We start from the raw sequence: 12209 nt of genomic DNA, 5'->3' as shown, positions 1-12209 counted from the left end.
CCTTCTTCTCTCCCTGGGAAGGTGCCTAGAAGAGCAGGACTAATTTGTGTCAGGATAAGTTTCTGCTAATTATATTGGGGTTTTTTTTTCCCCACACAGCTGTCATATTTTTCTCTTTCCTCTTTATTCATCTCTGGCCCCCCCCAACTCCTTTTCCTCGTGCTTTCAACTTCTTCCATTTTCTCTTTTCCCTGTTGTTGCCCTAAATGCACAAAACTAAATGTGTATTTCTACCCTAGATGTACTGGATATTAGGTTCAAGAGGACAACAGAGGCAGACTCCATGATGAAGAACATGTATGGAATAAACAGAGAGAAAAAGAAAAACAACTCAGGAAGACAAACTCTTGCATATCAAGGGAATCACGATTTCCCCTTTAGCTAAACACTTGAGCTACACATGCTGTCCTCGGGATTTCCTCTGCTTGCACTCGCTGGAACCAAAATGTTTGTGGAACAAGCTCTAATTTCAGGCTAGAGTAAAGTGAACTTATGGTAAAGCACAGCTTTCCTTGTCTACGCTGGGAGTTGTGCTATTCCAGGTGCTTGGTGATCCTCACCATCTGGACTAAAGTAGATTCAATAGCAGCTAGTGGTCCTGTTTATCTCCACACAGGTGCTGTAAGTGCCGCCCACCCAGGTCAATTGTAAGACCAGCCTAACCCACTGTGCTATCCAGTGAGCGGGAAGCCTGGGGAAGAGTAAGAATATGGGCCAGCTTCATACTCCCAGTTTCCTGTAGCGCATGTGGTAAGGAAAAGTTTGAGGGAGTTTTAAATGTTGCTCTTCAGGTTGGAGACCAGTCTTAGATCATTAAGTTTTTCAGTGGATTCTTTATGTGGTCCACAAGCGAAGGTTTTGTTCCCTCTTTTGAAATGCTTCGTTCTGGTTTGGGGTGGATACCCCATCATGGCACTAGTCCAGGGTGTTATTATTTTAGTGCAACGGGAATGAACCACTTCCTTGTGCAAAGTCCAGCGCTAGCTCTGCTTTTGGCAAAGCATCTTCTAAGGCCCATTATTTTAATTCTGGTTCTCACTCACTGCAGTCTTTGATTTTTGCCTCTTTTTTTTTCGTGACAGGCTGCTGTGGTTTCTTAGCGTCCTTAGGTGCATGGAGGTAGCTGCTATCTCCTGGGAAGATGGAAGCGGGAACTGCCCTCTTCCTTTCTTTTCCCCATGCTTCCTTGTGTCATCCTTGGGACCCAAAAGGAGACCTGTTAGCCTGGAGAGAAGGAGGGAAGCAGGGTGAAGTGAACGACTTGAGGAGGGCTGTCTGGAGGGAAAATGGGAAGGCAGGAATTTGCTGATAGCAATGAATTCCATCACTCGTGTTTTGGAGAACACCAGCAAAATAGGTGGGCTGAAGCTGGATTCATTTTTTTCGAGATTAAAAAAGCTCTTGATATTTCATGGGTTTATATGAACGGTAAATGCCACACTAAGATTTTTGACAGCAGGACATGGGTGTTGTTACCACCTCTAGTCCTCCTTCCATTTTAAATTTACATTTTTATTTAAAGCTATTCTTTTCTCCCAGTAGATGAAAAACTTCGAGTCATCTCCAAGGTTATCACTGACTTGCCTCTTTCCAAGGTCTGTAATACAGGTAATGGGGGGAAAGTCAAGTAGCAGGGAGAATGTGAAGGAAGCTCAGAATAGGTAAAAAACAGCCTTGGGTCTAAGTGGGAGGAGAGTTATGAGGCCTCTAATAACCACGAGTTGAAGCCCTGCCTTTGGAGAGTTACGTGCAGGAGCAAAATAAGCAAGGCTCCCCCTGAAATCAAACCTTTCTTTTGCTCTTTCACAAGAAGCAAAAACATATCAGCCGTAGGAGAAAGGGACAGCGCAGGTTGTAGTTAATACTCAAGATGTGGGAAGGACACGAAGAGAAGGAAGAGCTGAAGACACCTTCTTTCCTATCAGCACTTGGTGAAAATGCATTATTGATGCCTCTGCTTGAATCTAGGCTTGAAGGGATAAATGCTGGCCTATCACAAACTTACTGTGAGCCGTCTGCTCCCTCCTGCCTAGGTTACATGGCAGGTGAATAATCTCTTTCAAACAGTTGCTTTTATTCATGGGCATTGAAGCTTCCTTTTGAAACATCAAATCTGACGATGGAATTATGGGTGGTGTGCACAGGAGAAATCATCCTTTCTGTTGCTGCTGAATTGCTCAGAAGGGGAAAAAAAAACCAGCTCCCAGGAGCAGTTCAACTTTTGTGGAGGTTTGATAAAGCCATCCCTGCTTCTTGTTGATTTTCATTTTCTTTCAATGCTATTTAGCTGCATCTGTAATAAAGGGAAAAGATTTCCACAGGCTGTTGCTAGCTAGAGTTCTGCTGGGGGTGGCTTTGTGCTCTGCCTGCCATTTCCCCCTCTCCTCTGTAATGCCACGTGGCTCTTGCCTTCAAGCTGTCGGGTTTTTTTCTTCTATTTTTTTTAAGAAGAGTTTTTTTCCTTCAACAGAGATAAACATGATGACTTTTTCATGAGTGTGGAAAAGCCAATAACTCAGAAGTACTTCCAAGGCCAAGCGCTTATTTGATAGTCCTTTGCACAAACAAGGGACAGCTAATAGCTGTCCACGTGGGAGATATTTGATTGATTCCATGCAGTAGCATTGCAAGGAGTCGCGGTGGGTTTGGGTCTTTTTTTTTTTTGATTGTTTGGTTTGGTTTGTTTTTGTTTTTTTTTTTAAATAGAAGGATATAAGGGGGAATTACTTACTTCATTCTCCCAGAACTGTTATTGTATTAAACTTGTCTTCCACAGGTGAAACTATTTTCCGATTCAGTTGACGATCTCTCCTCTTTAAGTGAAATTATTATACTCCACCATAGTATAAATTACATGTCAGACTCTTTTTAGGCAGTTTCAGGCTGGTTAGTTCAGAGACAGCACTGCAAAGAGAAGGCCAATTGGGTTTTATTGGGGCACAACTTTCTTTCTTTCCAGAGTCAGCTGTTGTGTATCATAATATAATTTCCTATACAGAGTCAAGCTTATGAGGTTTCACAGGCCCAGACAAATGTAATATCCCGCCAGGATGCAAGGCAGCTTTTCTGTAGTGGTACTCATCCTTATTTACTATTTATTCTATTTTGAATTGATGGTGGCTCTTATTTAATAAAAAAAAACCATACTGAGTTCATCCCAGTGCTGTGTAACAGTGGAGGATTTATTCCTGTGTGGTATAGAAAGGAGCACCAGTCAATAGCAACATACCAGTCACTCACGTGCTGCAACAGGCATTAGCAGAAATCTTTCCCCCTTTCACTCTTTTCAGTTATTTTTCCTTTGCGCGGGATTGGAAATAACCACGGGTGGAGGGTTTACTCTGGATCTGACTGCGCTCCCGCCTTGCACGTGAAGACGAAAGCTGCTCGCTTCTGGGCGCTGCTGAGATGGCATGAGGATCACGTGAGATCTCAGGCATCCGCGTGGGTAACACAGAGCTGATGGGATCCCGAGCTGGTCTTGGCCATCATGAGGTGGGAAGGGCAGAGGATAGGAGGTAGCAGAGCTGCACTTGTCAATCCTTCGCCAGTAGAGATTCAATGCTGGGAGAGCAGAAAGGGGCTCATGTTTGTCATGAATGAATCACACCGTAGCAGCACTGGGGAACAAAACAGCTTCTGCATGGACTGGTCTATAAGAGGTGGGTCTTAAAAAGGTAAATTGAATGAAGAAATTCAGAAGATGCCCTCTTGAGCTTTTGGACTGGTTTTCGGTGGGGTGTATGGTCTCTGCTTCTGTGCAGGGCTTTGGAGAAAGGCTGTGAGCTGCCTCTAGGGTGGATTCATGGATTCAGAGGCAGAACATTCCTCTGCCCATTTTCACCAGGTGGTTTCCTTGAAGGGGAAAGCAGGACCAATCCTAAAACTAACCTGCCACATCCTCAGGTATCCAGGTCTCTTTCTGCCCAGTCTCGGTCCAGCTAAGAGGCTGGCTGGTTGGCAGCCTGCTTTGGTGTCTTATTTTCACATTTCCCAGTGCTGACAACACAGGTGTCCAAGAAGACTTGAAAAGTCCATCAATTCTGCAATAGTGCTGAAAAGTGGATATGGACAGATATCAGGGTTCAGATCTCAGCCCTGGGGCACAAACCTGAACAAAGCCTGCAAATCGAATATTTTGGGGTGATGAGGAGCTAACAGCTTGCAGGGAACTCCATCTTTTAAATAGTAATTTATGCCTGTGTTTCCACCCTGTTTTTCATTCTTTCAGTTGTTGCTTCTCTCCCTCGAATCAGCAATGCCTTACTGGGGATGTAACGGTACCTGAATTCAAAGACAAGCAAACAGCTGGAGGTAGCGTATTACCCACCCCTGCTAGGCAACTGAATTAAGTTGGAAATTCATCTACATGGTTGTAGGCCACATAACATTTCCTCTAGTCTAACCGAGCATCTGAATCTCCACTTCTGACCAGCTGACAAAAGTCACGCAGGAGCTATAGTCTCCACCTTGGAGGCCAGCAAACTTCCAGTAAGGTCCATGGTACAGGGAGCTGAGGGGTGTTGGATCTTCCAGAGCTGCGTGTGGGGTCCAGGTGACAACAGACTGGACAAACTGTTATGACTTCAGGGTTTTATTTGTGCCCTAGCCACCAAATTGCTCTGAAGCCTTGGTCAAATCACTTGACCTAGTGTTTATGTTCATCTTTTTAGAAAAATAAGGCAATTTGTTCAGTTAACCTGTATGTCACAAAGAAGAAAGGTTGAGCTCTCCAGGATGGAATAGGAAGTCTGTACTAAAGGCATGGCTTTCTCACATTGCCTAACAAAATTTGGGGGTTTTTGCTTGTTTTGAGGTTTGGTTTTTTTGCTTTTGTTTTTTATTTTTTTCCTCATGAATATGCTAGTCTAACCTTGCAGATGCAATCTAACCCACTGACCCAAAACCTTGTACCCATGCATATACCCCGTGCAGTGGTAGTTAATCCCAGCTGGTGGACACCATGGTCTAGCAAATCGTGTGTCAGGGTGTTGAGGGAGAGAATTATTCTCTTCTGCTGCTTACCTGGTGCATGCTACTGCAGAAAAAAACCCCACAGAACTTAGATTTTTGTACATTTTTTTCCCCTATTCCCTTCCCAGAAATGCCTACTGAGATGGAGGTTTTCTCAGCCAGGGACCACTTCCAGCAGCGTACAGTGCCTGGCACAATGGGACCCTGCTCTTGGTTATGACCTCTAAATGTTGCCATAATAATAATAATAGTATGTGGCTTTTGGCACATCACCTATTAATCACAGCAGCTGTCAGGCAAAGCATTAAATGGGAATAGCTCCCTGCAAGAAAAAATAAATACAACACCACCCTGTGGCTTGTGGAGCATGAATCTACACTCTGGAGGGTGCCAGAGAAGGAAGGAAGGGCTAAGCCATGACATTTCACTCAGATTTGTTAACCTTGGCTGGTGTTCAGATGCACAGTGTTCAGCCGAGGTGGTGTCGAGGAGGGGGTCTCTGGAGAGAGCAAGCTTAGTTAAATATTTACTGTGAGCAGAAGCTGAAGTGAAGGTGCACAGAAGCATCAGGGACAGAGTTTGTCAGTGGGGAAGAGGCTTCCACGAGGAGTGGCTGGGATGGTTTATATGCTACTACTGTATTTAATCCCTGCGGTGGGTTTTGCTTCCCTAAATCTGCCTGCGTGCTTTTCGGAGCCATGCAGACCTTGAGCATCAAGGATGCCCTGAGGCAGGGGGCTTCATGGATTGACAGCATGTTGTGCAAAGAAATAGTCCCCATCATTTTAAGCCATCAGCTCCATTGGGTGATCCCTGTTGGAAAAAGCAGTGAGCTCTGTCAGCCACTTCATTGCAAGCCTGTGAAATTTGGGCTGCGGTGCTCCGATGCGAGAGACGGCTTGTTTATGTGGTGTGTTGTAGATGCTTCCTAGAAGCAGGATGGGTAAATGTCTTCAAAATTCTCTCTCCAGAGACAGTCCCTGGAAATTGCTCCGTGTTTATGCTTGCAAAATTTCCTGGTGCTAAACCAGTCCATTAGAACATCTGCAGAAAGCAGACCCAAACAAAGTGAGATTACTGTCAATTTGTGCTTATTTGAATTACTAGAGAAGTTCTAGTCATGGATCAGGGCTAAACATGTGCAGATAAGTGATTTTAGGTTCACTGGCTGAAAGGAAAAACGCATGAAAAATCCTGTGGTTGACCGAAGACATTTTCTTCCAGTTTTCTGTTGAAATAAAGGCATTTAAAAAAGCAATAAATGAATGTACTTCTGTAACACAGGTTAAATATTTGAAGCTTAATGAAATATTTTTCTCCTCACTTTGATATTTGTTAATTTTTGTAATTTTAAGAATCAATTTTAAAATCCTTTAGAAGTAAAATAACACCTCTAATTTTGACATTTTACAAAGAAACCTCAAAATTTTCCAAATCTTTTGCTTACCCTGGATTGATTGATGACAATTGTATACAAGTCAAAATTTCTGTCCATTTTTAATCCAGACCCCAGTGTGACAGATGCCATATAAATAACCAGCATGAAGATTTTTAACAAAGATTTGTGACGCTTTTTGCTAGAGAAATTTTTTTGCAGAGCTGCTTCATGTCTGAGGCCAAGGGCATCAGGCGGTTCTGATTGCTCGGGTGACACTATTTAAATTTGCACTGCGAAATCCCAGGGGAGGTTGAGGTGAACTTCAACTGGAAGCTGATTTCAGCCATCAAAACCAGACCTGCTGCTCTGGAGTCAAACCAGAACTGATTTTAAACCTTTCTTCATGGATTCCTTGGAAGTAACAGTATTACAAACATCATGAAAACTGCCGTGAGGTATCATCTTGCAGTTTAGCACCTTGCAGGCTCCAGGTAGCAAAGAACAAAGTAGATGTTCTTCAACAAAGTTGAAGTAGACCAGTGGAAATAAGCATTTTTCAAAAAAAAATAAGATCCCCTGTGTCTGCTGTCGAGGATTGAGCTATTCACGGCCGCCGTGTGTCACCTCCATACAGCCCTGTTGACCAACCGTGTGGTACCAACGGCAGCAGCTGCCTCCAGGCCTTTCCCACTGCTCCCACCTCCACCATGGTTTGATGTCTGTGGGCAGCACTGGCAGCTCATGGGTTTTGGGGCAGCTTTGCAAGCCAGCGAGGGCTAAGCTTGCTGACAGCAGGTCGAGGAGGCTGTGAAGCTGCTTGGATTGAGATTTTCTAGAAGGGGAAGCAAGTGTAAGGATGGCTGCAGAGGTGTGCATGCCCAGAACACCGCCCTGCGCCCCCTCCATGGCATGGGGTAGGTAGGTATCACGGCAGCTTGGCTCCAGCTACCGAAGCCCAATGGAAAAAATAATCACCATCACTTCCCAAAGGTGTCCTGTGTGTCTAGGGATGCATGGCCCCATCCATCCCGGTGCAGATACACAGGAAGGAAGTGCAGACCCCAGCAGACTTTATTGGCAAATGCTGCTACTGATTAAAACAGGCTTGAGCCGCTGTAGGAACAAGAGGTTGCCATGGAAACAGTCTCTTGATGTGTCCAGGTTTTGAAACCATTTTTCTCTTCTCTCCCCTCCTCAACACTTCTTTTCTTGCTGTTGTTTAGTTGGAGATTTGCTCTCCTGGGGTGATGCGGTGCGGAGGGGCCCTTGGGACCAGGAAAGCACTGAGAGGAACTGCTCGGCGTAGGGAGGGCTGTTCAAGTGGCAGCCCCTCCCCGATGGTTCAGCGATAGGGCAGAGCTTGCAGGGATCCCAGCAAAGTGGGGTCTGGATGGACCCTGGAGGGTCACAGTCTTGGCAGGCGGCTGCTCACCAAAGGGAGCAGTGGAGAATATCCCTTGGAAATTGTCCTCCCGAAGGCACCTGATGGGGATGCTCTTAGCGTCTGAAGGGCTCTGCACCACGGGGGTCCCTCCCTGGGGTGCTAATGTGATCTAATGACTCTGTCTCCATCACCTCACCATGCTTGGGAATGGTGGCAAGGATGGGAAGCCATCTTTTGAACAATGGGGAATCAAATGAGTGCCTTAAGAAGCGCTTCTGAGAGAAAAAAATAGGCCCCCTCCTCCTTCCCTGACCTCTCCCTGGGCTCCCTACCTTGGGAAAAGGGTTTTCATTTTGCTCAAGTGCATGCAAAAAAACCCTGCCCCTGTGATAGTTGTTACTATGCAGCTGTGTTGAAGAGCCGTTGACGACTGGTGCAAAGCTCTGATGGGCATTTTCCTTGTAGATTCATTTCATACATTGTTCTTTTGATTTTTACTGTCCTCCTGGTTCATTTTGGTTTGTGTTTTCTTTTCAATCACAGAGGCATATTCATAAACACAGACTCCTCCCTGTATGAGTGTTTCATGCACTTTGGCTTTTGCCCCCTTGCTTGAAAGACCCCTGGCTCTTTCCCAGACCCTTCCCAAGTGCTTCAAATTCTGCATGTGAAGCCCCTCCCTGCAAGAGCTTGAGTATGTTACTGCATCTGGAGTGGGCCTGGGGAACCCTAAACTTGGGGTGTGCGTTCAGTCCTGTTCTAAATACTTTCCTATCAGCATCTCCAAACCTGTGTGACTACTCAAGCTTTGTTTCTGGATGGGAATGCAGCAAAACAAGATGGTCAATGTCATCATTTCAAAGCAGAGTGTCCAGATGACCCCTGAGGTCCCTCCCAACCTGCAATTCTGTGACTGAGTGGTTGTTTAGGCCCCTCTAAATCCAAGCTGACCTTCCACGGACTACCTAAAAAACATGGAGATGGTGACAATTTTACTCACTGAGTAATGCGTCTTGTGTCCCAGACCAGCTTTCTCAGCAGGACGGGTCCCCTCCCAGTTAAGCATGCTGCAGTCCCTGTATATTGATCATTGCAATGCCTGAGAACCACATCCTCAAGGAACATAGTCCCACCTACTTTAGATACCTGAGTGAGCTGCCTGGCCACCCTTGGGCTTTCACTGGCAATGCAGAGCCATTAGTATGTCCAGAGGTGGTTTGTCGCTATCTTAGATCTAAATTGCTCTCCAAAGGTGCCTTCTTCATCTCATTGCCTGATGCAGCAGCATCGGGTGACTAGTTTCCTAAGTTACCTTAAATTTATGTGATTTGAATCCAGGTCTGAATACTCACTGTGGTGATGAATCTCAGCTGAGTTAATTTGGAAATCTCTGTTGCTTATCTGTATAATTCCCCAAGCTCGGGTTGCACTGTCTGATTTATTTGAAATGATAGAATGGGTATTTTTTGTATGAGGATCTCTTAATGGTTCACCTGCCGAGCAAGACCTGTAAGTGGGGGGCGCAGGAGGCCATCACCCAAACTGGAGAAGGAAACTCCAAGAAGCCGCTGCTCCAGCCCTTTTGCTCCTATTCCAAGATCGTATGAACGCCTGTACATCCCCGTGTTGTGTGTTATTTCCCATGCCTGATCTTCAAATTTCAAGCTCTCCTGCAAAGCTTGGACAGTTTCTCACTTTCATTGCATCTTAAAAGGGAACGGAGAAGCCCTAGAGTCCTTCTGCAGGAACGTCTCAATCAAAGGTATCATGAAAGGGGTTTAATTTCAAAAGCTCTGAATTACACCTAGATCAGGAAGGACGTGGTAATGGTGGATTTGCTGAGCTCAGGAGGTTAAAGAATGAAGGGGAATTCACAGTTAACATCTGTGACACACTGAGTCAGGATGAGAGAGCATTCGTAGTCAGAGCAAATATCAAAGGCATTTCCCGGATCTCATGCTTTTGGGAGATTTTTAATTACTCTGATGTTTGTTAAGAGTTGCTTACGGCCAAATAAGTGGATTCTTAAATTTGAAGATGCTTCTCTGCTCCCAGAAATAACGGCTGAACAGCAAATAAACCCTGGCATGTATGGCAAGGAAGATGCAGTGAGCTTAGAGCTTCTCTGAAGCCAGATCAAATATCAGTTCAGATAGCGGTCCCTGCCTCCAGCCACACGAGGATGATGATAGGAGAATTGCTTTGAAATCCTCCAAAGAAAAGCATTCAAGACAGCATTCTCTTGGGTAAATGTCTCCTTTCCTGCCATTATGTTCTCTTGTAGCTCTAACGCAAGAGCAGGTGGCGAACCTATTGTAGGGGAGGGATGAGGGAATCGGATAGGTGAAATTAGGCAGGTGTTTAGCAACGCAAACAGCAGCCATTCAGCGCTGGGTTTCCTGGCTTCACCTCCGAGCCACCTGGAGAAACCTGGACTCTGGTGTCACAGCAGCGCTGGGCAGGTAATTTGGAAAAATACTGGAATAATGGGTGGCCTGGGCCACAGAGGTGACATATCAAGCAGGACTTTGGCAGGAGGGGTAGAGGAGAGCTCAGGTGGATAGCCTGTGTCAGCTACTGATGCGTGCACACAACCAGAACTACAGCTCCTTGCAACAAGGAGGTCTGGTCAGAGGGACAAGGGTTTTGGTAGGGGAGCGCACGTACTGTGGGCACAGATTTGTTCCAGTGTGTGGAGCTGCTCTCGGTCTCTTCACTCACTCGCAGTTTCATGATATCTTTCTGCTGGCACATCGGAGCCTCGCTTAGCTGGAGACTATTGCATAAGCCTCACTGGGGACCTGGAGACCAGATTAATTCCTTGAGCATCTTCTTTCTTGCCGCCGGTGAAGTCTGCTGCTCAGATGTGATCCAGGGAGACAGCTGGGCTGGGCTGAGTCTGAAACCTCCCCCAGACAGATAAGGCATGGAAGAAAGGAAGATATTTCTCTCTCCCAAACCCAGGTCAACTCTCTTTTTTGGGTGAAGTCCTTTCTTGTGGCAGCTTTCTGAGTCCAGCTGCAGAAGGCACCTCTCTCCAAGTATCTCATGATGATGATGGTAAGACAGTAAAGTTAAGGCAAAGACAGAGTGTGATTAAGTCCCTCTCCCTCCCTCAGGCAGAGCTCAGCCTGCAAAAATGCTTTGGATGCGGTGGCCTGTAATTATGTAATTCTTCCTCATTATCTTTTCTAATTGTTCTCAGCACTGTTTCCTAAACTGATTGGAAACAATGGCAGACGGGGATGAAGTGGGAGGCAGACGTGAGCATGGCAGGCTGCCAGCGTAGTACAGCACTTTCCAGAAAGGGAGAGAGAAAAGGGAAAGAAAAGGAAAAAAAAAAACCAAAACCAAACCAAAATCCACTGTAGAGACCTGGATGCCAGGACCTGAATCGAGGGGACACCTGAACCAGTGCCAGGGTGGGAGGCGCTGGCTGGGGATGTCTCACTCAGGCTGATGCATATGCAATCTGTGTTACATTCAAGAAATTTCAAGCCTTCCCCCATCCCTGGCACACCTCTCCTCCCCGAGAGCTTTGCTGTTTTCTTTTTTTCCAGTACTCGAATGACGCAGGTTGAACCCTCACGGGGGGGGGTTTGCCCACTGCCGGGAGACACTGTGGTCTTCTCCCCCTGGCATTGAGTTGTTTGTTTGCTTGCAGGGGAGGGGAGAAATATAGGAAATAGGGGGGAAGTTTAGCTTGTTGCATTTGGGGGTGACTGCGCAGGGGCAGGAGGAGGGGCCTGGCGGTGAGACATTGCGGTGAGATTTCTTTATATTTGGCAGCTGTTTTCAGGGGAACTGTGGGGTGCAGCTCCCCAGAAGCTAGTTGTTGTTATGTTGACTCTCATTTTCTCTGCACGTGTCTGCTGCTCTTCACCCACTGCACTCTCCCCATGTTGGTGAGGGTTTTTTGCAATGAAGTACATTGCAGAAGTATTTGGGGATCCAGCAGCGACCTGGTCTAATAACCCTCAGCTCATCTTTCACTGGCAGTCCTCTTTTGCCAGCACAGTGGGAAGGGGGGAGCGTAGGGCTGCTGCTATTATTTTTGTCTAGAGAAGGCCAAAACAAGCCCTGATCTTCCAGGCATAAAGTCTGAGCATTGGTTTCTCATGGCAGGGGGAGAGAACAGACATCTGTGGGGTGACATGGCACCCACAGAGTGGGACCCCCAAACAGCAGCATCACGACCCCTGCAATGGGCAGGGTTACCTTACAGGACAGGAGGCACCCCTACGGAAAGCACCACCCCAGTCATCCACAGGGGATCAGCGCCAGCACTGGAGGAGGTTTTGGGTCACCCCTGGATGCTGGCGCTGACTTGCCCCCCTCATCCCAGTCTCCAGGTGCTTAGTCTCCATCTGGGGCCCCGTATCCTGAAAGCGCTGTCAGCTGGGAGCTCAGTGAGTTGCTGACCAAGCAGGGGTGGTCGAGGGAGGAGGAGGAGTTTATCAGAGCTGTCCTCTC

The 12209-nt window shown here is 46.5% G+C and overlaps 1 protein-coding gene across 6 annotated transcripts in view; it reads left to right on the top strand.

Annotated features, from left to right (window-relative positions):
- PLXNA4 (plexin A4) overlaps window positions 1-12209 on the top strand; it is a 460615-nt gene that overhangs the window by 89679 nt on the left and 358727 nt on the right. Inside the window, exon 4 of one of the 6 annotated variants that reach the window (XM_075081689.1) lies at window positions 240-6216. The exons of the other annotated variants lie outside the window; for them this stretch is intronic. Coding sequence (XP_074937790.1) covers window positions 240-287 — 48 coding nt within the window. The 3' untranslated portion in view covers window positions 288-6216. Of the gene's footprint in view, window positions 1-239; window positions 6217-12209 lie in introns of those variants that run through there. 6 annotated transcript variants of the gene reach the window in all.

This window comes from Phalacrocorax aristotelis, chromosome 1, assembly GCF_949628215.1.
Source record: "Phalacrocorax aristotelis chromosome 1, bGulAri2.1, whole genome shotgun sequence".
In the NCBI taxonomy this organism is placed as follows: Eukaryota; Metazoa; Chordata; class Aves; order Suliformes; family Phalacrocoracidae; genus Phalacrocorax; species Phalacrocorax aristotelis.
Note: the sequence above shows the minus strand (reverse complement) of the source record. Positions and strands in the feature narration are given on the sequence as shown.